The sequence below is a fragment of the Ranitomeya imitator genome, chromosome 10 (assembly GCF_032444005.1).
Source record: "Ranitomeya imitator isolate aRanImi1 chromosome 10, aRanImi1.pri, whole genome shotgun sequence".
NCBI classification, from domain to species: Eukaryota; Metazoa; Chordata; class Amphibia; order Anura; family Dendrobatidae; genus Ranitomeya; species Ranitomeya imitator.
This window is the reverse complement of record NC_091291.1, coordinates 115,247,590-115,274,851: the sequence shown is the minus strand read 5'-3', so window position 1 is coordinate 115,274,851 and position 27,262 is coordinate 115,247,590. Positions and strand designations below refer to the sequence as shown.

Below are 27,262 nucleotides of genomic sequence, written 5' to 3'. Positions count from 1 at the left end.
GGGAGAACATAGTGCAGATAATACACAAGTTGGGGTCCAGCTCACCCCCCCAGGGCGGATTTGTTATGCCGTGTGGGACTATTCATACCACTACCTCTACAGAATAGTCTGTGGTGGAGGACAGTTGTAGAAACCATTACTCCCCCACCCTGTTCTACTGCTGCCATACTACAAGAACGATCTGTATACAATCAAATGGGAATTGTCTCCATCACGGCCAACGTGAAAAATACCAAAACTAGAGGCTCAGAGCCAGCCATGATTTAAGCAGCCCCGCCGATTTACTAGAGGAATAAATTACCTGTGTTCTTGTTTCTAGGTTTTATGCTGCTGAAATCTGTATTGCCCTCAACTTTCTGCATGAGCGAGGGATCATTTACAGAGACCTAAAGCTGGACAATGTTCTTTTGGATGCAGATGGTCACATCAAACTAACTGATTATGGCATGTGTAAGGTGAGAAAACCAGGGGTATATGTCACCAGTATTTTATCACCCCCATCTGAGAGCAGCATGACATGGGGGAGGAGACCCTGATTCCAGCGATCCTGGTTTTCTGTGTTGCAGATCTCTGAATGCTTTGCTCTGTATAACTCCGCCCACACCACTGATGACTTTGTGTGTGCACTGAGTGTAGGCAGAAAGCTACCAATCAGTGGTGTGGGCGGGGTTATAAAGAGCAGCACGTCCAAGCTGAACTTTCCTCCACCTCTCATCTAACTTGCTCTTTGACCATTTATAATCTGGTTTCCGTCCCCATCACTCAACTGAGACAGCCCTGACCAAAATCACTAACGACCTACTTAAAGCCAGAGCTAATGGCCAATACTCTGTAAAAAAACAAGAAAAAAGCTGAATGGCACTAAGAAACAGGTGAGTACTCACTGTTTGAGCAGTCTTAGCAGAGTCCAGTAGGATGAGCGGAGTCGACAACCCCACCAAACGGTAATCCACTGGAATAAGGCGTGCTTGCTTGAAAAAACATGAGTGGAAATCCAAACAGGAAGAAAATAGCAGCACCACGCAAGTCTTCCAGTAAAAAAAACCCTTTGTCCTTTATTTTAACAACGTGCTGTGGACACGTTGAAGCGTATACCATGCAAAACGGCCGTAGTCCATTAACCTAACCAGTTCGTCTTGAAATTATCCTGCCCTCTGTAACCATGTGCACAGCATGTTGTTAAAATAAAGGACAAAGGTTTTTTTTACTGGAAGACTTGTGTGGGGCTGCTATTTTCTTCCTGTTTGGACAATACTCTGTACTCCTCCTTCTAGACCTGTCCAGTTGACCACTGCCTCCTACTACAGATCCTCTCCTCCTTTGGCATCAAAGCCCTCGCCCTATCCTGGATCTCCTCATACCTTTTCAACCGCACATTCAGTGTCTCCCACTCCCACACTACCTCCTCATCCCACCCTCTCTCTGTTGGAGTCCCCCAAGGCTCTGTCCTAGGACCCCTAATCTTCTCAATCTATACATGCGGCCTTGGACAACTCATAAAGTCTCATGGCTTGCAGTACCACCTTTATGCTGATGACACTCGGATCTACGTCTCTGGCCCAGATGTCACCGCTCTGCTCTCCAGAATCCCGGAGTGTCTATCAGCCATATCCTCCTTCTTCTCCTCTCGCTTCCTCAAACTCAATGTGGATAAATCTGAACTCCTCATCTTTCCTCCATCTCATAGATCTTCCTTACCTGACCTATCTATTGCAATTAATGACATCATGCTTTCCCCCGTACCGGAAGTCCGCTGCCTCGGAGTAACCTTTGACTCTGCCCTGTCCTTCAAACCGCACATCCAAGCTCTCTCCACCTCCTGTCGCCTCCAGCTCAAAAATATCTCCAGAATCCGTCCTTTCCTCAACCGTCAATCTACTAAAATTCTTGTGCATGCTCTCATCATCTCCCGCCTTGACTACTGCAACAACCTTTTCTGCGGCCTCTGTGCGAACACCCTTGCACCTCTCCAGTCCATCCTTAACTCTGCTGTCCGACTAATTTATCTCTCTCCTCGCTACTCCTCTGCTTCCCCCCTCTGCAAATCTCTTCACTGGCTCCCATTCCCTCAGCGTAACCAGTTCAAATTACTAATACTGACCTAAAAAACCATCCATAACCTGTCTCCTCCATATATCTATGAACTAATCTCCCGATATCTTCCCTCACGTAATCTCCGGTCCTCCCAAGACCTCCTACTCTCCTCCACACTTATTTGCTCCTCATCCAACCGCCTCCAAGACTTCTCCCGAATATCCCCCATCCTCTGGAATTCTTTGCCCCAACACATCCGACTATCAACCACATTCGGATCCTTCAGACGGAACCTGAAAACCCATCTCTTCAGGAAAGCCTACAGCCTGCACTGACCCCGCTGCCTCCTCATCACTACCGGAGCTACCGCCTCACCAACACCGGAGCTCCCGCAACCCTCAACCTACTGTCTCCTTCCCCACCATCCTGTAGAATGTAAGCCCGCAAGGGCAGGGTCCTCGCCCCTCTGTATCAGTCTGTCATTGTTAGTTTGCTTACTGTAAGTGATATCTGAAATTTGTATGTAACTCATTCTCATGTACAGCACCATGGAATCAATGGTGCTATGTAAATAAATAAATAATAATAATAATAAAGAACTCATGAATATGAAGGGCTACATGGCAGCAGGTGTACTAGTCCTCGAGCGATAAAATCACTGCTTATCAGTAGATGATCAAAACTACATAAAGTAGTGAAGTGACACCGCTGAAATCAGGGTCTTTGTCTCTAAATTTATTCTGCTCTCAGATTAGGTGACAAGAACCTGATAATCCTTTTAATGATTTTATATTGTGCAAAAAAGGGGTAGTGTCAGATTTGGGTCTTGTGGGTATAGGCACTTTTATATTGGCTGTAAATCAGTCGATCATTGGGCTGTGTTAACATGGCAGTGATTAGCTGATGATTGCACAACCTCTAGTTTGCCGGCTGACAACCCATTTTATGCGGGCCTAAAAATGTTAGTTGGTAGCGCATCTTCCAGTGTAAACGGGCTGCAGTACCACCAACCAACTAACTGTATGAGGACATTTTGCATTGACCCATGTAAGAGGCGTTAAATGAGCGCCTATTCTTTGTATTAATTTGCTTTGAAAATGTTGTGAACATCTGTAAAAAACAAAAAAACATTTTAAACATGTCTGTCTGGACAGAATGAAAAGTACAAGAGCTGAACATTTGCTCAGCCTGATTGATACGTGGCTGTGTATCCTCCATATTGCACCAAATTAAACCCTATGGAAATTTCACTTTGGGAACTACTGAAATAAAAGTATTAAGGTTTTGTTTTACTATTTAAGTTGGATAAGTTGTGATCACCGTCCATCTGTTACAGGAGGGTCTAGGACCTGGGGACACGACGAGCACTTTCTGCGGAACGCCAAATTACATCGCTCCTGAAATCCTCAGAGGAGAGGAGTATGGTGAGTAGCTACCACGATCTGGAATTAATCTTTAGTAATCCCATCTGACCTTATTAATTCCCCGCTGCATGAATAAGTAAATCAATATGAATTACTTTGTGGTGAAGTAGATCAATTAAATATTCTTGAAAGTAATGTCCCATGTTGTGGTCTCCTATACTAATCCAGTCACTCGGCTGGCAGAAAGCGGTGAGAAAAATCACCTTATTGTGATGTAGTTGACATAAAAAAACAACTTTTCAAGCACAAATATTAATGATACATACATCTGCCATGATGCACTTTATTGATCGATGATTCTGTAGGGAAAAAAAAATCATGTGTGCATCTATATAAAATCAGCATGGAAATATAGTATACCGGGCTACGCTGGCTTTTTACGGATCTGTCTTACACCGGTCGTAAGATGTATCTCCTTTTAATCTGTTCTACACCAGCCATAAGATCTAACTCCTTTTTGAGATATATACAGATATAGATAGATATAATATATATAGTACATAGTACAATACTGCACGATCTGGGAGGCTTGCCAATGCAATGTGGGCTCAGGAATGGATTATGTGCCACCGGTAGCGAGTGTCAGCTGCCACCCTGCCACAAGGGTCAGGATTGTAGAAGTATTTTCCCAACTGTTTAACTTCTTAGATGTCACAGTCACTAATGAAAATGGCATCTAAGTGATTAGACAGTCAGGGTGCTGCCCCATCTGATGGCCATTTTCAGGCCAGAGGGAACAATACACGTCGTAGGGCTGCGCTGCTGAAAGGAAAGTCTTTGGCCAATAGTACATAAAAAGGTTTTCATTACCACATCTTGTTTTGAAGCCACATCGGCTTCTTTTTGAAGTGGGGAAAAACAAAATACCAAATGGCCATCTTGGCTCTGTTGTGAGCCTGACCACCATATGATACTGTGCAATGCAGAAGTATTAGGAATCGATCAAGCCCTTTAGTGGTTAAGTTCCCCCCAACCATCATATCATGATCCATACTATAAAACCAACGTCTTATGCACCCCACCTAGTAACGACTGTAAAAAAAAAAATTATATATATATATAATATATATATATATAGTACATTAAAGTAAAAAACAAAATGGCAATCCTATTATAATTGTTCATTTCAAAGAAACGGTAAGGATTCCAGCATCAGTCTTGTGTTAATAGCCATAAATGTATTCATACAGAAATAGAAAAAAAAAGTCGCATCCCCCAAACCATGAAAACATTGGAAAGCTTAGCAAATGCGTTTGCTAAGATTAGCAATGTTTTTCCAGTTTTGGGGTTGCGGCTTTTCTCTATTTCTGTATGAATACATTCATGGCTATTAACACAAGACTCTGATGCTGGAATCCTTAGCATTTCTTATCTCACTTGTAGCACTACAAGTTTTCATGCAATCGATCTTCCTTTATTTTTATTCCATTTTTTGGGGAGTTGGAATGAACAATTAAAAAAATAAAGTGTCACATTTGGTGCAATTGGTAGAGATAAAAGAAAACACTTGCACCAGGAAACAAACTTGTATACAACTACATATATGGAAAAATTAATGTTAAGGTTCTCTGAAAGGTGGGGATGAAAAACAACAAAAGAATGAAAGTTGCTGTGTCTTTTCAGTAGTTGTGAAAATGGTTTGACGTTTATTTTCACGTGGCAGGTTTCAGTGTGGATTGGTGGGCTCTCGGGGTCTTGATGTTTGAAATGATGGCTGGAAGATCTCCATTTGATATCATTACTGACAATCCAGACATGAACACTGAAGATTATCTTTTCCAAGGTCTGTATAGGCTAAGAAAAAGAATAGTTTTTTTGTTTTATTTTTTGGCTTAAATCGGTAGAATAAAATTATTTGTTTTGAAATTGTGCACGGCTATTTCCAAATCATTCCAAGTACGGCTGTGGCAGCCACCTCACCAAGAAGGAAAGGCTCACATATAAATGTGTGTGATGGGAACACTCCTTTAGGGAAAATATCATTAACCCCTGCATGACAGGATAACTCAGGTCACCTTATTGAAGGCTGTGGGAATCCTCGGCATGGAGACATTTCACTACTTGAACACGATGTACAAAGTTGGCCATAACTAAGGACATATAGTAGCTGAGTCCAAAACGCTTTGGAAAGATGTCATGATTTCTTATGGAATTGTCCCTAGGTTGTAAAGATGCTGAGATAAAAATGGTTATTGATTTTAATCTAAAACCTGAAGGAAATCTTCGCTTTAGGAGTTTGTTTTATATCATTTATCTCTCCTTCCAGTAGCCTATAGTCTTCCTTTTGCTGCTGCAGTCTCTTTGGAAGTTTAGAAATCACCCAATTCTCCAAAAATTGTATAAATGTATACAGTAAGTTTAAGACCGGGAAGAGGGGGGGGGGGCGCAGCTGTAGTATAACTCACGTACAGGCACAATGGGAGCAAAAGTGAAAAAATATCTCATTGGTGAAATGTTGAGCAAATCGCTGACATCACACCTGAAGGAGCCTGCCCCACTCAGCAGGTCTATTGTAAAAGGATAATCCACCAGAAGTAGGGACGACTACTTATGTAATGATAGTGTAGGTAGTGGAGAAACAAATGGGTTAATTCTGCTCTGCCGTGTAGAAAGGATAAAGGATGGAGCGTTATACTGCCTCTGTACAAATCCCTAGTTAGACCGCACATGGAGTACTGTGTCCAGTTTTGGGCACCGATGCTCAGGAAGAATATGATGGAACTAGAGAGGGTACAAAGGAGGGCAACAAAATTAATAAAGGGGATGGGAGAACTACAATACCCAGATAGATTAGCGAAATTAGGATTATTTAGTCTAGAAAAAAGATGACTGAGGGGCGATCTAATAACCATGTATAAGTATATAAGGGGACAATACAAATATCTCGCTGAGGATCTGTTTATACCAAGGAAGGTGACTGGCACAAGGGGGCATTCTTTGCGTCTGGAGGAGAGAAGGTTTTTCCACCAACATAGAAGAGGATTCTTTACTGTTAGGGCAGTGAGAATCTGGAATTGCTTGCCTGAGGAGGTGGTGATGGCGAACTCCGTCGAGGGGTTCAAGAGAGGCCTGGATGTCTTCCTGGAGCAGAAGAATATTGTATCATACAATTATTAGGTTCTGTAGAAGGATGTAGATCTGGGGATTTATTATGATGGAATATAGGCTGAACTGGATGGACAAATGTCTTTTTTCGGCCTTACTAACTATGTTACTATGAAGTGGTTTAATGGTCAGCGCGTTTCTTCCTGAAGTTGTATACTTGGAAACTCGTTGATGATTAAACCATTTCTACTCGGATTGGCCTCCTTTATCCTTTCTACGCGGCAGGGCAGAATTAACCCATTTGTTTCTCCTCTACCTAAACTTCCATCTCCTTGTGGGGCTGTAGCAGCCTCATTCGTTCTCAGTGGTTGTGTGCACACAATTATGCAATTACTCAGATAAGACCCTATTTTGCGCTTATTTAATGATGAATACTCCTTAGTATTTTACCCTTGTTCTTTATAGAATAAAACTAATTATTCATTTATCTGACCAGTTATCCTAGAAAAGCCCATAAGGATTCCAAGGTTCCTGTCTGTGAAAGCTTCCCATGTCCTCAAAGGATTTTTAAATAAGGTAAGTGGAGGAAAATCTTTTATCGATTAATGGCTGCGCTGCTGGAAATCTGGATTAGGAAAGGGTAGCTTTATTTCTTTATCGCCTCTCATTGGGGGACACAGGAACCATGGGTGTATGCTGCTGCCACTAGGAGGCTGACACTATGCAAATAAAAAAATTAGCTCCTCCTCTGCAGTGTACACCCCACCGACTGGCATTAAACTCTTCAGTTTAGCTTAGTGTCAGTAGGAGGTGGACACGGGTCTTTCATTAGACCCTTATCTACCTCAATGTGCGTCGTCTCTTTTCAGGTTTTCTTCCAGAGGGATACAGGGTGAGCAGTCACACCTGTAGTCCCACAATACGGACTATGAGTACGGCGTGTACTGCCACCCCGTATCCTCATAGATCCCTCTCCAGGACCAAGATCCTAGCACAGAAGCGTGCTCAGAAGTCCGGTCCTGGCTCCGTCCCCCACCCACTCGCCTACCAGAGCCTGTCGGTCGGAGGAGACGAGGACGTCCATCTCAGCTCCGTGGACGTCTCATTCCCCTCAGGTTAGTAACGGCGTGGGATGTTTAGGTGAGTATTTCCCCTCCATTCCCCCGGGATCTTTTCTCCAGATGTCCCCCGGTCCTCCCTCATGGCGTTTATTTTAGAGGGATCCCAGGGACAGCCACAAGGGCTGTAACTCATTTTCCTCCTAAGCTCTCCTTCATTGGCGGCCGCACAGCCACAATGTCTCCCTTATAGAGTCTCAGCCTAGCAGGCTGCCGCGCCGCTCCCCCCTGCGGTCTCACTTCTCGGCGGCCACAATGTGTCCTGTGTCTGCACGGCGTCCTGTGTCTGCACGGCGTCCTTGGCAGGATGCCGTGCCACTTACTTTCTGCGGCGCTCCGACGCCGCCACTCTCCAGCGGCGCTCCGGCGCCGCTATTCTCAGGCGGCGCTCCGGCACCGCGATTCTCTGGCGACGCTCCGGCGCCGCGATTCTCCGGCGCCGCGATTTTCCGGCGGCGCCGGCCTCTAATTTAGGTCCCGGCTTCTGCCGGGGCCTACCTCTGGCGCCGCGACCCCGCCAGTTCCGTTCGGATAGCCTTGGCAGACTGCCGCTCTTCTCAGACTCTGCGGCGCACTGCTCCGGCGCCGCGGTTCCCTTCTCCGGCGGCGCCGGTCTCTAATTTAGGTCCCGGCTTAGGCCGGGGCCTACTTCCGGTTTCTCGGCTCCTCACTTCCGGTTCTGCGGGCGGGCTTCTTTCCCGCCCGACATACTGCGCCCTGCCCACCGGCGCCTCTGCGTCTGGCTCCACCCCCTTCCTCGTGGGTCCCTCGGCCGGTGTGCACCGCTTCTCAGCAGCAGCACTCGCATCTTCTGTGGCTCAGCATCGCAGAATCAGCACCTCAGGGAAGTTCTCCGCCGAGGACAAGTGGGACATCTTCCAGGACCGGGTCCGTGAGTAGCTGCACTGCAGACTGACACCCCCCTCTGCCCACTGTCCCCTAACCCACTGGCATCTTCAGGGTCCCTAAAAATGTCTACCTCTAAAGGGGGCCGCTCTCGTCCCCCTACCTCTTCATCTTCTGCCTTAGTCACGTACTTTGCATGTTCGTCCTGTAACAGCAAACTTCCCTCAGGTCAGTCCTCCCCGCTGTGTCAGTCCTGCAGCAACCCGATTGTTCCCACCGCCCAGGATCCCCCGGCTGTTCCGCCCGAGAGTGATCCCCCCATCCCAGGCTGGGCCGCTTCTCTGTCACAATCGGTGGCCGATTTAACACGGGTGTCTCAAACCCTGGTGTCCGCGCTGGATCGGTTACCCCTGCAGACCCCTGCAGTGGCCAGCGGGTCGCAGGAACCGCCGCCCGAGCCCTCCTTGATTAGCCACAAAAGGTCCAGACAGGAACGTCGGTCTGAGTCCTCTTCGCGTTCCATCTCGCCGCACGGCCCTCCCCCGCGGTTGGTGTCGCACCGTTCCTCCTCCCCTGAGTCAGGCGAGGCTTTATCTGATGCGCCCTCAGAGGAGATGTCGGAGTTGGATCCTAGCCAAATCGCCACCATGAGTGAGTCGGTCCAGAACCTCATTCGGGCTATAAACCAAACCTGTGGCATTAAGGATCCCTCTACGGAACCCGCAGATCAGGCGGTTTCGTTTAGACGGGCCAAACCACCTTCAAGATTTTTTGCCCCTCATCCTGAATTCGAGGAAATCCTGACCAGAGAGAGAGAGAATCTGACCAGACGTTTTCAGAGGGGAAAACGCCTGGGGGTGTTATATCCTTTTTCACCAGATCTTACCGCCAATTGGACGGTCTCTCCCTCGGTGGATCCACCTGTGTCCAGGCTGTCCACCAACACGGTGCTCCCACTGTCCGGCGGAGCGTCTCTGAAGGATTCTAACGACAGAGTTATAGAATCCTTCGCAAAATCTGCCTTCGAAGCGGCTTCAGCAGCGCTATGCCCGGCCTTTGCTTCCACTTGGGCCTCAAAATCCATCTCAAAATGGGCCAAGGATCTGCGGCGAGGTATCCTGGACGGGGCTCCTCCCGCGCAATTAGCGGAACTTGCCAACCAGATTTCCCACGCTGGTGAATACCTGGTTTCCGCCTCCCTGGATGTCGCGTCTTGTGCGGCTCAGGCTTCCAGCAATGCCGTTGCCATCCGCCGGACCGTTTGGCTCAAGGCCTGGCAGGCGGACTTGTCCTCCAAAAAGTCCCTCACTAGTCTGCCCTTCCAGGGCTCTCGTCTCTTTGGTTCCCAGCTGGACCAGATCATTAAGGACGCCACTGGGGGCACAAGTTCCCTTCTCCCCCAGGCTAAACCTCGTCGCCCTCCTCCTAGACGGCAGTTTCGCTCGTTCCGGCCTTTTCGTCGCTTCGCTGCGTCAAACTCCTTTTCCCAGCAGCAACAGAGGCCACAGGCACGTCAAGAGAAGAAGGCGGTGTCCTTCAGGCCCACTCCGTCCTGGCGTCCTCGCTATTCCCAGGGTAGATCGTCCAGGCCCAGGACTGGAAGATCCACTTCCGCATGACTCTCGGCAAGACTCCAGCCCAACTCCCAGGTTGGGGGGCCGTTTTCTCCGTTTCAGGGACGTCTGGATTTCCGCAGTAGAGGATGCATGGGTCAGGGAAGTTGTGTCTTCGGGATACAAAATAGAGTTCGCCTCCCGACCCAGAGATCGTTTCTTCCAATCTCGTCCTCCAAAAGATCCCGCTTTGGTTCCGGGCTTCTTCGCAGCCATCGCTTCTCTGCTCAAATCCGGGGTAATCGTTCCCGTCCCAGAAAAGGAACGGTACACGGGTTTCTACTCGAACCTCTTTGTGGTACCGAAAAAAGACGGCAAGGTTCGTCCCATTCTGGACCTCAAATTGTTGAACAGGAGGGTTCGCCTGAGACACTTCAGGATGGAATCCCTTCGTTCAGTAATTGCTTCCATGGAGGCTCAGGAATTTCTATGCTCTATAGATATCCAGGACGCCTACCTACATGTTCCAATATTTCCCGGACATCACCGTTTCCTGCGCTTCGCAGTGCAACAAGATCATTTTCAGTTCGTCGCCCTGCCGTTCGGTCTCGCAACCGCGCCAAGGGTGTTCACGAAAATCATGGCGGCGCTGATGGCCATTTTGAGAGTCAGAGGCTTGGTTCTGTTTCCATACCTCGACGACATCCTCATCAAGGCTCCGTCCTTTGCTCAGGCCCACGAAAGCTTGTCGATTGTTCTCGACACCTTATCCCGTTTCGGATGGCTGGTCAACCGGAAGAAGTCCTGCCTTATTCCTTCTCAGCGCATCATCTTTCTGGGCATGCTCTTCGACACTCGTCAGTCCAGAGTCTTCCTTCCCAAGGACAAGAGATCCACCCTTTGTCGGGACATTCTCTTGCTCCAGGGTCCTCGGCCTCCCTCCCTCCGATCGGCCATGAAGGTTCTGGGGAGGATGGTAGCTACCTTGGAAGCGATTCCCTTCGCCCAATTCCATTCTCGACCCCTTCAGCAAGCCATTCTGTCTCAGTGGGACAGGTCGGTCTTCTCCCTGGATCGGCCGATCAGACTCTCCTTTCGGGTCAAGCGGTCTCTCAACTGGTGGCTGACGTCTCCTCTCATCTCCCAGGGCAGGTCCTTCCTTCCGGTTCACTGGCAGGTGGTGACAACGGATGCCAGCCTGATCGGCTGGGGTGCGGTTTTTCGCCACCTGACGGTTCAGGGCCGTTGGTCGCTGCAGGAGTCCGCGCTGCCGATCAACGTTCTCGAAATTCGGGCCATCTTTCTGTCCCTCCGCCATTGGGAAAGGATTCTCAGGGGCCTTCCAGTCCGGATCCAGACGGACAATGCCACGGCTGTGGCATATGTCAACCATCAGGGGGGGACTCGGAGCTCCTTGGCCCTTGCCGAGGTGTCCAAGATCCTCCTTTGGGCAGAGGCAACGGTTCCGGTGATATCCGCGGTGCATATCCCCGGCGTAGAAAACTGGGCCGCCGACTTCCTCAGCCGCGAGGGTATCGCGGCAGGGGAATGGTCCCTGCATCCGGAGGTCTTCCATCAGATTTGTCTTCGATGGGGAACTCCGGATGTGGATCTCACGGCGTCTCGGATCAACAGGAAGGTTCCACAATTCGTCTCCAGGTCACGCGATCCTCTCGCAGTGGGCGTCGATGCTCTGGCCATTCCTTGGTCACAGTTCGAGATGCCCTATCTGTTCCCACCCCTTCCATTACTTCCCAAACTGTTGAAGAAGATCAAAGCGGAAGGGGTGCCGGTCATCCTGATCGCCCCGGATTGGCCCAGGAGAGCTTGGTTCGCGGAGCTCGTCAACCTTCTCGCGGACGCTCCCTGGTGCCTTCCAGACAGGCCCGATCTGCTGTCCCAGGGTCCGATCTGCCACCCGAATTCTCGGTCGCTCAGTTTAACGGCGTGGCTGTTGAGACCGCGGTTCTAAGAGCGTCCGGCTTTTCGGACCGGGTCATTCACACCATGATTCAGGCTCGGAAGCCTTCGTCTTCCAGGATCTACTACCGCACCTGGAAGGCCTACTTCCGTTGGTGCGAGTCCAACCGCGTGCCGCCTATGTTTTTTTCCCTGCCTTCTCTTTTGGCCTTCCTTCAGGCAGGACTGGATTCGGGCCTGGCTCTTGGTTCCCTGAAGGGTCAGGTCTCTGCGCTTTCCAGACTCTTTCAGAAGTCCTTGGCCTCTCGGCCACAGATTAAGACCTTCTTTCAGGGGGTAGCCCACGCCGTCCCGCCGTACAGGGCCCCTGTGGAGGCATGGGACCTAAACCTGGTACTGGACGTTTTGAAGGTTTCTCCCTTTGAACCTCTTAGGGAGATTCCTCTATCAGTTTTATCGTGGAAGGTGGCCTTTCTTGTGGCCATCACGTCCATTCGCCGCGTTTCCGAGCTGGCGGCACTGTCTTGCCGCCCTCCGTTTTTGGTCATTCACCAGGACAAGGTGGTCTTCCGACCTCCACCTTCTTTTCTTCCTAAGGTGGTTTCCACCTTCCACCTCAACGAGGACATCGTTCTACCTTCCTTTTGTCCAGCTCCGACTCATCCTCTGGAGCGATCGTTGAACAAGCTGGACCTAGTCAGGGCAGTGAGGATTTATCTGGATAGAACATCCTCTTTCCGGAAGACGGATTCATTTTTCGTCATTCCTGATGGCACGCGCAGAGGCCAGCCGGCTTCTAAAGCGACTATTGCTCGCTGGATCAGAACGGCAATTTTGGAGGCTTACCGGGTCAAGAACAGAGTGCCCCCTCCTGGGATTAAGGCTCACTCTACCCGGGCAGTCGGCGCCTCCTGGGCGGTGCACCACAGGGCTTCCGCCCTACAGCTTTGCAAAGCGGCAACTTGGTCTTCCATCCACACGTTCGCCAAATTTTACAAGGTCCATACCTACGCATCGGCGGACGCCAGCCTAGGCAGAAGGATCCTGCAGGCGGCAGTGGTGAGTCCTCTGACCTGATGGAAGTCTGTTTTCCCGCCCTTGGGACTGCTTTGGGACGTCCCATGGTTCCTGTGTCCCCCAATGAGAGGCGATAAAGAAAACAGGATTTTTGGTTGCTTACCGTAAAATCTGTTTCTTGAAGCCTCCATTGGGGGACACAGCACCCTCCCAATGTTTTTGTTATATGTTCTCTGACTGTTCTCACGTTTACAGTTCTCAAGTTTGTGGTTATGGTTTTTCAACCTTGTTCTTTCTCCTACTGCTTTCTCACTAACTGAAGAGTTTAATGCCAGTCGGTGGGGTGTACACTGCAGAGGAGGAGCTAATTTTTTTATTTGCATAGTGTCAGCCTCCTAGTGGCAGCAGCATACACCCATGGTTCCTGTGTCCCCCAATGGAGGCTTCAAGAAACAGATTTTACGGTAAGCAACCAAAAATCCTGTTTTACCGACGCATTTCAAAGCAGGACTGACAAACCACAATGCAAATGTGCCAGCAGCGCAATCACTAAACGGGTTTCTTCGTAGCACAAACTTTGAGGGTCATTTATTAAAATTTTGCTTTCCTTCAGACCTTTAGAAAAAAGATGCAAAGTGATTGGCACAAACCATTGTTTTGACATTCAACATTAAGTGAATATTACACTGGTATTTATTTTATAATCGTCTGTTTATTTATATCATGAAATTTCCTTTTTTTTTATTTTATAGGATCCCAAAGACAGACTTGGATGCCAACTTCAGACAGGCTTTACTGATATTAAGTCGCATACGTTTTTCCGCAGCATAGACTGGGATATGGTAAGCCAAAAAATGTCATTGTCCAGAACAGGAAATAGAAAAACAAAATAAATCATGCTTTTATAGTACAGCATTCTGCTCCAAGACAAGATTTTAAGAAATAAACCATTTTGTAGCTATTTATGTGCTTTTACACTCACAAAATCAACCCTCCATTGTGTAAACCTGTCCAGGGTTTATTTTATTTTAACACATGATATGCCATATTTTCTACAAAGGGGTAATTATGGTAAGAAAAAAAATGTATTCACTGAAGGAGCTTTAATATACGCAATGAGAGACCCTTCAAATCTGTTTGCAACAAGCGTCTTGGTCGTGTAAATGGGAACATGTGCCCAAAGTGCTTGTTGCGTGGCGTGATTTTAAAAAATTTAGTAAATTCTTTGCTTTTAAATCGTGGTAAAATGCACTTTTAAGCAGTTTTTGAGCAGAAACATGTAAATAAATCACATATTGATACTCCCCATATTAGAAATAAAAATTAATCAAAAGCCACGTGAATACGACTAAAATCACGGGTCTTTTACAAATGATTTTTTGATGTTTTTTTTTTTCAGCAGGAAAAATCTGTTTAAAAATAAACAAAACAAAAACGTGACCATACCCCAGCCCTCTTCATTTTGCTGATCAATGGGCATACTTGAATTTGGTCCACTGCAAATAAGAAAGACCCCATAAGGGAAGAGTCAGACAGCTGTATAAGGCTATGTGCACACGTATAATAGTCCACTGCGGATTTTTCCGCAGCGGATTTGATAAATCCGCAGTGCAAAACCGCTGCGGATTTACCGCGGTTTTTCTGCAGATTTCACAGCGGTTTTACAACTGCGGTTTTCTATAGGAGCAGCTGTAAAACCGCTGTGGAATCCGCAGAAAGTGACATGCCGCAGAATGTAAACCGCTGCGTTTCCGCGCGTTTTTTTCTGCAACATGTGCACAGCGGTTTTTGTTTCCCATAGGTTTACAATGTAATGTAAACTCATGGGAAACTGCTGCGGATTCGCAGCGTGTGCACATACCCGAAATCTGACTGAGATCGGACCCCAATGCATGGACTGGCCTCGGCTCTCCGGACTTGAGCATGACTGCTGCAATGAAATACATGAAGTTGTCACCCTTGGGCCAGGAGAGCCATGACCTGTCATTGTGCATTGTGGTCTGATTTATACGGCCGTCTGACTGCGCCCTAAAAACTGGCCATCAGTGAAATGGTTATAAAGAGCCCCTTATACATATATCCAGAGACTGTAATTCCCTTAATGCCCAGTAGATGGCAGCTGTGACCTGTATATTATTATAAGTTGCTCTGGAGCTGATGATTGACACTTCCAGTACTTTCTAATGGGAGGACAGTCTAGGTTGTTGCCCTACATCCTTTCCATGCAATAATAATTTCAGAAATTATATATATATATATATATATATATATATATATATAATTTTTTTTTTTTTAAATTAAATAGTTTTACCTTTTTACAGTCCATTTTAGACACTAATAAAGTTAGCAAAAGATTATTTTTGGCTGAGCAGAGACATCCTGCTCTGTGCTGACAGATCTGTCTGCAGATGGTGTCTGTCATTAGCTAACACTGAAGTCATGTGCTAAAGTTGTGATAGATAGAATTCTTTTTGGATTATAGTCACCCAGATGTGTCATCGCTCCATGGTGAGGCGTAAGGACCCCCTATGCACAGGTATGGGGTAACTGGTTCGGCCGACAGTCTAAAGTTTATAAGGATCGGCCGTGTCTGATTTACTGATCGATTTGTTCTCTTAAGTGATTCGATGACACCAGAGAGGTCCGACAGCGGCTCTCGTAGAGAATAGTGAGCGCTCCTGTGCATGGGCGAGGCAGGTGATAGAGCTGCGGGCTGAACAATGTGTATGAGGGGATTAAATTTCTATAGAATAGGATTGTTAATGGCCATATTAAAGGAAGGGGTCGATGTTGTGCTGCTTTGGAGAGCAGAGATGGGATACAATGCAAAAACGAGATGCCATAGATCTCAACAGGAAACTCTGCAGGCCGCAGAAGTCAGTAGGGTGGTCCTGGATGGGCAAGGTCATTATTTGCTATTGAGGCTAATGCAGGAGTAAGATTTGAGAATGCAAATCTCTGAGAACAGAACGTGATGGTGGAGGAATACTGATCACCACCGCTCTTCTGGGATGAAACGTAGGGGACTGTTTATGTAGCCGGAAGAAGGTTTCCTCTTTTCCAGGCACATAACAGAACAAATGTTGTGTGTCCTTTCAATGTGGTTACAAATGCTGCTGTAGTGCGTTGATGAATTGCCTCTTTCGTCTATATTGGGGCATATTTAGCACCAGTAGGGTCTCAGAGCTAAATGCGGCTGCTTTATTTTCCAGTAACAATATGCCATCTAGTGGCCACGAGCAGGATAGCTAACGACTTAAGTGTTTCCATCTCTGTAGGTAATTACTGAAATATAAGAATGTTTTCAGCTGAATTCCTTGCTGAAAACTAATTGGGGAAATCAACCAAAATCAGAAGTTTTACAAATTTGTTTCCCATGTGTGATTCATTACCTTACTAATTGGCCTGTGATTAGACAAACGTTAGAGGGGTGCTACTATTGGTTCCTGTTATTGTCCCTGATCAGTTTTTCTCAGTCTGGTGAAGCAATGTTTGGCACTGGCTCTGCTTTTTGGTTATTTCCATTGTTCTCCTTGGTCACAAGAACAAAGAAAGTAATGGAAGGTTCTGACTTCCTGACACAAAGAATGAGAACAGTGACCAATGAGACCCTGCATTTTGCTTACCAGTGGATCTGTACTGATCTAATCCGCAGGTTATCTTGCAGGGGTTCAGGCTGACATGGAGGTTTGACCGGCGGGGTGGATGTACCAGAGGTTGGTGTTATTTTTGCATACCTGGCCGAGTTTCCAGGTTATGTCTCACACTTTTACTGCTTTCCTGTTATGCTCGGGTTATACAAGGGTTATTAACCCTGTAATGTGTGCAGAGTTATCATCATTCTCCCTCCTTCTCCGCCCTTATTTTTCCTTTTTAGCATGGTCCCTCTGTACCTTGGCAGTAGATGAGTGAACTGTATGGTTAATATCCCCTGTGCTAAAGGTCACTTCTTTCCTGTAAACCAACATGTGCTGGGATTTCTGCAAGGAAACAGACATCTCATTACACATCTATTTGTTCTGCTGCTATTTATTTGTATGAGCAAGGCTGCCCCGCTACACTGAGATCATTTCCACCGCAGCGCCTGGCTGCAGTCACAGATGAAAGGCAGAAATGTTGTCTGATCACAGCTAAATAGCAGCCACAGAACGCTGCCACCAGGAGAAGGATGTGTCTTCATTTGGTGCGCTCCCCCCAGTTCGCTCTCATGGTGCACGGGCTCCGGCTTTTATTATTTTGCTTCCTAACACGCTTATTTACATCTCTAGAGATGGGTAGAAAGGATCAGCCCGGGAGTGTTCTCTCTCTTTTTTTTTTTTTTTTTTAATTGAAGTTTTTCCCCCTTTTTTTTCCTGTCAATGTTTCAGAGTCTATTAAAATTCTGCCTGCATTGACGGATCGCTCTGTGGTCAGTGCCAGTGATGGGGCGAGAGTAACTGCGGTCAGCGCCCAGCAGCTCGGGATCTATGGGAAAAGTTCTGCCACATTTTACCTTCAAACACATCGATTGTGCTTCACCGTTAATGACGTATTGAATGATGTGGGTGTGCGGAGCCTGATCGGCACTCGGGGGGCACAGTGCGAGTCTGAGGAGCTGTCAGCTAAGGGTGAAGAGTTCTGCTGTCTGCTTAATGATGATTAATTATATATTATAAGCCTTTCTTGGAGGATCGAGCTCAATTGTAGGGGCCTACAGAATATCTATAATAACAAAACCTATATCTTTACAGAGGCCCTGCATTGCCATAAAACAGCAATGCTGTAACAACTTATATTCCTTTTTTATTCCTCCTGGAAATATATGAATAAAGTAGCTGGGTATTGTCTGTCTTCTGTGCCTACACAAACTGACCCTGTCCCAATGAGTGCCCACAATGTCCGAATTTAGGTTACTCACTTATACAGCGCTTTACAGACATTATCATCACTGTCTCCATATTCCCTATCAGTATGTCTTTGGAGTGTGGGAGGAAACCGGAGAACCCGGAGAAAACCCACACAAACACGGGTAGAACATACAAACTTGCAGATGTTGTCCTTGGTGGGATTTGAACCCAGGACTGCTAAGCAACAGTGCTCCTCACTGACCCACCGTACAGTGCTCCTCACTGACCCACCGTACAGTGCTACTCACTGATCCACCGTACAGTGCTACTCACTGATCCACCGTACAGTGCTACTCACTGATCCACCGTACAGTGCTACTCACTGACCCACCGTACAGTGCTACTCACTGATCCACCGCACCGTTCTAATCACTGACCCACCGTACAGTGCTACTCACTGACCCACCGTACAGTGCTACTCACTGACCCACCGTACAGTGCTACTCACTGACCCACCGTACAGTGCTACTCACTGATCCACCGCACCGTTCTAATCACTGACCCACCGTACAGTGCTACTCACTGACCCACCGTACAGTGCTACTCACTGACCCACCGTACAGTGCTCCTCACTGACCCACCGTACAGTGCTACTCACTGATCCACCGTACAGTGCTACTCACTGATCCACCGTACAGTGCTACTCACTGACCCACCGTACAGTGCTACTCACTGAGCCACCGTACAGTGCTACTCACTGACCCCACCGTACAGTGCTACTCACTGACCCCACCGTACAGTGCTACTCACTGACCCACCGTACAGTGCTACTCACTGATCCACCGCACCGTTCTAATCACTGACCCACCGTACAGTGCTACTCACTGACCCACCGTACAGTGCTACTCACTGAGCCACCGTACAGTGCTACTCACTGAGCCACCGTACAGTGCTACTCACTGAGCCACCGTACAGTGCTACTCACTGAGCCACCGTACAGTGCTACTCACTGAGCCACCGTACAGTGCTACTCACTGAGCCACCGTACAGTGCTACTCACTGACCCCACCGTACAGTGCTACTCACTGACCCCACCGTACAGTGCTACTCACTGACCCCACCGTACAGTGCTACTCACTGACCCACCGTACAGTGCTACTCACTGACCCACCGTACAGTGCTACTCACTGACCCACCGTACAGTGCTACTCACTGACCCACCGCACAGTTCTAATCACTGAGCCACCGTGCAGCGACATGCCATATTACCAAATTGCAACACCCAATTTTCAGCTCATGCATTTCTTTGTCATAGTATATTTAACCAATAAATATTTTAACCAGGCTGAATAAAGTTGTAAAACTAAAAAAAAAAAACTTCACAGGAAAAAAACTAAACACCTGTTCCATAAGATTATCAATGACAAAATAGACCATAATAATAAAAAAATGCACAAGGAGATTTATTAAGCCAAATGAACCCCCCCCATCCCACACATCTAAAAAAAAAAAAAAAAAAGTATTTTGTGACTTGCACCATATTTTATCATGGTTTTTGACACCTTCTGTGCGGTCTGCCAAAGGAACGTGGCTTTATGAAGGGGGTAACATGCAACTCTGTGCACCAAAAATATAAAAACACCTAAATTTGGCCCAACTATTTTGTATGCAAGTCTTGATCCAATTCAAGTTCATTGAGGTATCACCAGTTTAAGCATTTTAAAATGGCGACATCACAGAATAGTGGCTGTGGAACTGAGTAAAACATAGTTCTTAATTTTTAATTTCTCCTCTCCGTTGCTGCGGAGATATTAGTTTGTAATGCTTTTGGTTATAATTTGTTATAGTTCAACTGGGCGTTACCAGTGATTGGTCAACCTAATGTAGAGGAAGTAGTACACCCCCCTCCTCTCCCCGAACACCAATCATAAGCAGGCATAGACATGCAGGGGAGAAAAAGAATCGGCCTTCCTCTCCTCACTGATCTACAGCAGCGCTTTAGATATGTGTCATTAAGAACACTTCCAGATGTCATCTCACTTTTCCCCACACTGACTGTTGTGAGGTGAGATCTGGAAGTGTTTATAATGATGCATAACTGAAACTCATTTTTGGGTGAAAAGGAAAAAAACTTTTATATGTACATATAAATATAGTTTTATTCTAAAATATGTAGCCGTGCAAAATAACAAAAAAATATAAGAGGCAATGAGTGTTAAAATAGACCAGTCATGAAGTGGTTAATATTATTGGCCATTTACCTTCCTTCACTGCTCTGATATCAGGCAGCAGATAAGATCCAGTTACATTTTATCTTCTGTTAGGATTTATGTAGATGGTGCATTGATTTCTCTCCCATTTGGTAAATTATATCTGCATATCACAAGCAGTGAATAGAGCAGGGGTCCCCAACTCCAGGCCTCGAGGGCCGCCAACAGTGCAGGTTTTCAGGATTTCTTTAGTATTGCATCGGTGGTAATGTGATCATCTGCACAGGTGATGATTCCAACCCCTGTGCAATACTAAGGAAATCCTGAAAACCTGCACTGTTGGCGGCCCTCGAGGCCTGGAGTTGGGGACCTATGGAATAGAGGATGGGGATACAAAAACCACATATAGTGACAAAGTGATCTATAATGTCATTAAGCCGAACACCAGGCTGAGAAATATACAATCTGACACATTGGCATTAAGTGTTGCACAATCTAATAGTAAAGGATGGTGTCCATGATATTCTGCAACCTTAACTAACAATATTGTAACAGGACCTTGTTAAATGAATGCAAAAAGGCAAATAATTGCCAAATAGTGGCCAAGGACTGCTATAGTGACAGCTGATAAATCACTCCGTCTATGTGTATGGGCTCATTCTGATCAATGTCTGTCTAAACACAGCAGTTCGTAGTACAAAACCAAATCCCCTTCCATCACGATTGAGATATTCCTTCTGCTCATTAGATGTCATGTAGAAAATATTAAAAATAGACTGAGCTGACTGAAAATCCTTATTTATGGGACCTTGTAGCATCACCATTATTCATTATAAATAAGCAGCACCTTTTAATGGTTACTGCCTATTGACCTTATACAGAATGTGAGGAAACACTGGGAGAAATTGTCTAAAGGCCGGCAATCCATAAGTTGGTCTTTATACCCAGAGAAATTATTAAAATGCAGCAAACTTTTTAGGCCGGCGTCACACTGGCGTTTTAAACAGCCGAATGCAATGCAATAAAAAATCGCATTGCACTTGGACCATTGTTAAGCTATGGGGCAGCTCCCAGCAGCTGCCTTTTTGTCGGCCGTTTTCCTCGGTCCGAGACAATCGCAGCATGCGAGGAAAACTCTCGGCTCACTTGCACCCATATAAGCCTATGGGTGCGAGTGAGACAGCGCACACCACTCGGATATCATCCGAGTGATGTGCGCTATAAGCGGACCCCAGCAATGGAGGAGATGGAGAAATTCATTTCTCCGCCTCCTCCGCAGCTGTGCTCCGATCCTCCCTGTGCGAGAGAATCGGAGCCCAGACGCATGACACTCGGCTCCTGCTCTGCTGCGTGCGGGAGCTGTCATTAGCTTATCGCATCCGATGATCTCGCATCGGATGCAATACGCCAGTGTGACGCCGGCCTTAAAGGGAATCTCTCAGTAGGTTTTTGCTACTTAATTTGAGAGGAGCATGTTGTAGGTGTAGAGACTCTGATTCCAGCGATGTGCCACTTACTGGGTGGCTGGTAGGTTCAATAAATTCAGTGTTTTATAAGTAGGAGATTATGACTGTAGTTCTTCTGTTGTGTAACTCTGCCCCTAACAGCTTTCTGTATACACTGTGCATAGGCAGAAAGCGTCCCATCAGTGGTGTGGGCGGGGTTCTACCGAGCTCCGCATTTACATAACTGCTAGATCTGCATCAGATAAAACGGTGACTTTATCAAAACTTCAGTAAGCGGCCTATTAAGTGATATATTGCTGGAATCATGAACTCTGCCACTACATCATGCCAGTGTTAGATTACTTAACACAAATCTGGTGACCAGAGGTACTGGTCTTGTAATAAATTGGGTGCATTTTGGGCAGCCCATGTGCCACAAAACAAAAGTCTAGATATATGTTTCACATAGTTTCTGCTAATTTCTGACAAACTACAGTGATTGTGTCTAGGCATCGATGACCCTGCCCTTCTCGAAAAGTGATAGAAAAGAAAGGCGAAAAGTTGCACGTTAAAGTAACTGTTTTTATTTTTATAAATCATTTATAAATCAAAAGTACACATGAAGACAAGAAATTTTGTAATAGAATCCGATTTCTCTGATATTTCGGCTCATAAACTGATCATTCCCTCCAGGTTCACAGGTAAATTGTGTCTTAAGTGAGATAGAAGATTAGTTGGTGCCCTGAAAGTCTTAGGCTATGTGCACACGTCAGGATTTCTTGCAGAAATTTTCCTGACAAAAACCGGACATTTCTGCCAGAAATCCGCATGCGATTTTGACGCGTTTTTTCCCAAATGCATAGAATTGCGGGAAAAACGCAGAAAATCCGCAAAAATAATGAACATGCTAATTTTTTTACCGTGATGCGTTTTTTTCGCGGAAAAAACGCATCCATGTGCACAAAACATGCAGAATGCATTCTAAATGATAGAATGCATAATGTATGCGTTTTTAATATTTTTATAGCTTTTTTAGCGCAAAAAAACGCGAAAAAACCTGTACGTGTGCACATAGCCTTAAGATGCAAATGTAACACATTCTGAGCAGGTTTACGCAAAATGACAGGAATACTTGGCAAATGGCAGTTCATACATTTCACCCATTATCTAAAATGTTAATATATATATGAATGAAAAGATAGGGCAGCCATGTAGTGCTACACAGTGGCATGAAAAAGTTTGTCCTCCGCAATCTTGCCTTGCGCAGGCGTGTACTATGGAGGACATAAAATGAACTTCAATCCAATATTGCGGCCAGCATGCAGCTAGTGGGTAAGGAAAGGGTGAATCAAACACCGAAAACTCCGCCCATATGACCGAAAACCGGTCCCGCCAAATTCAGGTGACAGGTTCCCTTTAATTAGCCTGTTAGGGTTATGGCTTGTTTACTATCATCGTTAGGAAAGGCCAGATGATGCAAATTTCCCAGCTTTATAAAAACGCAGCCTACTCTCTAACCTTTGCTGAAAAACCGCAGCCATGGGTTCTTCTAAGCAGCTGCCTAGCACTCTGAAAATAAAAATGGTGGAGGCGCACAGAGTAGGAGAAGGCTATAAGAAGATAGCAAAGCGTTTTCAAGTTGCTCTTTCCTCCGTTCGAAATGTAATTAAGAGATGGCAATTACCATTAACAGTGGAGGCCAAGATTAGGTCTGGAAGACCAAGCAAAATTTCACTGAGAGCTGCTGGTAGGATTGCTAGAGACAAATCAGAGCCATCGCTTGACTGCAAAAGACCTTCAAAAAGATTTAGCAGACTCTGTAGTTGTGGTACATTGTTCTACTGTTCAGAGAGACCTGCACAAATATGACCTTCATGGAAGAATCATCAGAAAAAACCTCTCCTGCGTCCTCACCATAAAATTCAGCTCAGAAGTATGCAAAAGAACATGTAAACAAGCCTGATACATTTTGGAAAAAAGTCCTGTGGACCAATTAGGTTAAAATAGAACTCTATGGCCCCAATGATCAAAGGTCTGTGTGGAGAAAAAAGGGCACAGAATTTCAGGAAAAGAACATCTCCCCAACCATTAAGCATGGGGGTGGATCAATCATGCTTTGGGGTTGTGTTGCAGCCAATGGCAAGGGGAACATTTCACAGGTAGAGAGAAGAATGGATTCAATGAATTTTCAACAAATTCTTGACGCAAACATAACACCATCTGTAAAAAAGCTGAAGGTGAAAAGAGGATGGCTTCTACAAACATATAACGATCCTAAACACACGTCAAAATCCACAATACACGACCTCAAAAGACGCAATCTGAAGGTTTTACACTGGCCCTCACAGTCCACCGATCTGAACATCACTGAAAATCTGTGGCTAGACCTCAAAATAGCAGAGGAAGCAAGACGACACAGGAATCTCAAACAACTGGAAGAATTTTCCAAGCTAGAATACAAGAAAATCCCTCAAACAAGAATTGAAAGACTCTTGGCTAGCTGTAAGGCTATGTGCACACGTTCTGGATTCTTTGCATAATTTTCCTGAACAAAACCGGACTTTTTCTGCAAGAAATACGCTCTCATTTTTATCGTGTTTTTTTTTTCGTGTTTTTTATGCAGATTTTTCTGGAGCTTTCCACTACTATATTATATTAGTGCCAAATCCGGAGATTTTCTGCAAAATTAATGAACATGCTGCGTTTTTTTCCGCGATGCAGTTTTTTTTTTTTTTGCGGAAAAAAACGCAATATGTGCACAAAAATTGCAGATTGCATTCTAATAATAGGATGCTTAATGTAAGCGTTTTTGCAGCGGAAAACAGCCAAAAAAATGTGAAAAATCCTGAACATGTGCACATAGCCTAAAAAGCATGTACAAACTGAGACTTGCAAAAGGGGGTGATACTAGTTACTAACCTTGCATGGTGCCCAAACTTTTGCATCTGCCCATTTTCCTTTCTGAACTCTGCAAAGGAATACGTGGATTTCATCTGCGCTGCGGGTGGTATTTCCTGAAGAAGAGGTTGCAAAAAACGTTGAAACGCGTAGAATAAACAACTTTAATACCTTTCTGGAATCTCATTTGGGCGGCGCGGATGAAATCCACGTATTCCTTTGCAGAGTTCTGTCTCATGCAGTTGGTGACCGACTTGTGGATCTGCGGCAGCCCTTATCTACACATGCTTTGAATACCTAATGCCAGGTGAGCAGTTTTGTCAAACCACTTACTCTATTTGTGGGATAAGACCCTATTTTGCTCGCGTTTCCTTCTTTCCTCACAATACTATTTTCCTTTCTGTAATATTTGAAATGTAAAAGATGGAAAAAAATCTATATATTTTTTGCCTAAAATACAAAGGAAATGTGTATTGTCTAACTTTAAAAAAAATATTTAGAATTGAGAGTCCTCAGTGGTTGATACCTTTTTAATGGCTAACTGAAAAGATGGTAACAAATTGCAGCTTTCGAGACTACACAGGTCTCTTCATCAGGCAAAGACTAAAACAAATTTTGAAGAATCACGTAACGAGAAAAAAAAACTAAACTCCAAAATTTAAATTTATTTTGGTTCCAGCAACATTGCATTAAAATGCAATAACTTGCGATCAAAACATCGTATCTACCCAAAAATTGTATTGGTAAAAATGTCAGCTCACCCAGCCCCAGATCCCACAAAAATGGAGAAAATAGAGATGCTGCTATGGGTCTCGGAAAATGGTGTCTTTTTATTTATTTTTTTTTTTTACAAAATTGGATTTTTTTTCATCACACAAATAAAAATTAACCTTTACATGTTTGGTATCTGCAAATTCGTAATGATTTGTAGAATTATAATGATAGGTCAGTTTTAGCATGTAGCGAACATAGTAAAAAAAAAAAAAATATGGTGGAATAGCACTTTTTTGCAATTTCATTGCGCTTGGAATTTTTTTTTCCCTTTCTTGCAGTACACTATGTGGTAAAATCAACTGTGTGGTTGATAAGTACAACTCATCCCACAAAAAAACAAGGCCGCATAAGACCATTATGATGGAAAAATAAAAAGTTATGGCTCTGGGGAAAATGAGAGCAAAAAAAAAACCAACCCTGTAAAATCCCAAGGTCATGAAGGGGTTAATACAATATATTAACAAAAATCCCCAAAACCTGATCGCTTCTATAAAAACTGTAGAAAGGCAGCTTCACCTCTAATGAATCTACCCGAAGTCTACACATCATCCCCGTCATGTAGTGGTCTGTGATGTTAGATTTGGCTGCGCTGAGTAATTAGAAGTATTTGAATATTAATTTTGATATTTTCCAGAGCAGTTTGTCCATTCAGTTCCAACCATTTATAAGCTAAATTGGAAGGAAATGGTTGCGAGTTAAAAATAAGCAATGAACAATTTCCTCAATCAAAGACCAGCATGCATATGGCCAATGGCCTTTGTGCATTCTAGCTTGTGCTTTAGTTTAACCATTTGCTGTAAGTAATAGTTGTAGATATAATGTACTAACATTAATCAATCATATAGCATACCTTCCTACATAGTTCTGGGGGAGTCCTAATACCCCCACACCTACTTGGCTACGTTATCGAGAAATTGACTTGTCAACAAAAATCTCTAAAACCAGACACCCTGGTAATCAGCTGATCGCCCCAGTACTGTCAATTTAGACCCTCCCTTCATTTATTACCGTATATACTCGAGTATAAGCCGACCCCCCCCCCCCTAATTTTGCCACAAAAAACTGGGAAAACTTATTGACTTAAGTATAAGCCTAGGGTACCGGTGAATTTCAAAAATAAAAATAGATGCATTATTGCACCATAGATGCTCCATATAAAGCTGTGCCACATATAATGCTCCATACATTTCATTATGGCCCCATAGATGCTCAATATGAAACTCTGCACATATAATGCTCCATACATTTCATTATTGCCCCATAAGATGCTCCATATAAAGCTGTGCCATAAAGAATGCTCTGCACCGTTCATTATGGCCCCATAGATGCTCCATATAAAGCTGTGCCACATATAATGCTCTGCACCGTTCATTATGGCCCCATAGATGCTCAATATAAAGCTGTGCCATAAAGAATGCTCTGCACCGTTCATTATGGCCCCATAGATGCTCCATATAAAGCTGTGCCACATATAATGCTCTGCACCGTTCATTATGGCCCCATAGATGCTCTATATAAAGCTGTGCCATAAAGAATGCTCTGCACCGTTCATTATGGCCCCATAGATGCTCCATATAAAGCTGTGCCATAAAGAATGCTCTGCACCGTTCATTATGGCCCCATAGATGCTCCATATAAAGCTGTGCCATAAAGAATGCTCTGCACCGTTCATTATGGCCCCATAGATGCTCCATATAAAGCTGTGCCATATAGAATGCTCTGCACCGTTCATTATGGCCCCATAGATGCTCTATATAAAGCTGTGCCATATAGAATGCTCTGCACCGTTCATTATGGCCCCATAGATGCTCTATATAAAGCTGTGCCATATAGAATGCTCTGCACCGTTCATTATGGCCCCATAGATGCTCCATATAAAGCTGTGCAATATACAATACTGCTGTTGCTGCAATAAAAAAAAAAAAAAAAAGACATACTCGCCTCTCTTGCTGCCCACAGCTCCTCAGCGTCCCGTCTTGGCGTCTCTCCGCACTGACTGTTCAGGCAAAGGGCGGCGTGCACACTAGTACCTCATCGCACCCTCTGACCTGAACAGTCAGTGCAGAGGACGGGAAGACGGAGCGGCGCCCGGCGTGTGGAACGTGGACAGGTAAATATGTAATACTCACCTGCTCCCGGCATCCCTGGCTCC

The 27,262-nt window shown here is 45.4% G+C and overlaps 1 protein-coding gene across 3 annotated transcripts in view; it reads left to right on the top strand.

The window, feature by feature from the left end:
- Positions 1-27,262, top strand: part of PRKCZ (protein kinase C zeta) — a 201,398-nt gene that overhangs the window by 155,332 nt on the left and 18,804 nt on the right. For all 3 annotated transcript variants that reach the window (XM_069741678.1, XM_069741677.1, XM_069741679.1), the window contains 5 exons: positions 320-455; positions 3,371-3,458; positions 5,122-5,241; positions 7,000-7,079; positions 13,710-13,799. In XM_069741678.1, the coding sequence (XP_069597779.1) occupies positions 320-455; positions 3,371-3,458; positions 5,122-5,241; positions 7,000-7,079; positions 13,710-13,799 (514 nt within the window). The remainder of the gene's footprint in view (positions 1-319; positions 456-3,370; positions 3,459-5,121; positions 5,242-6,999; positions 7,080-13,709; positions 13,800-27,262) is intronic.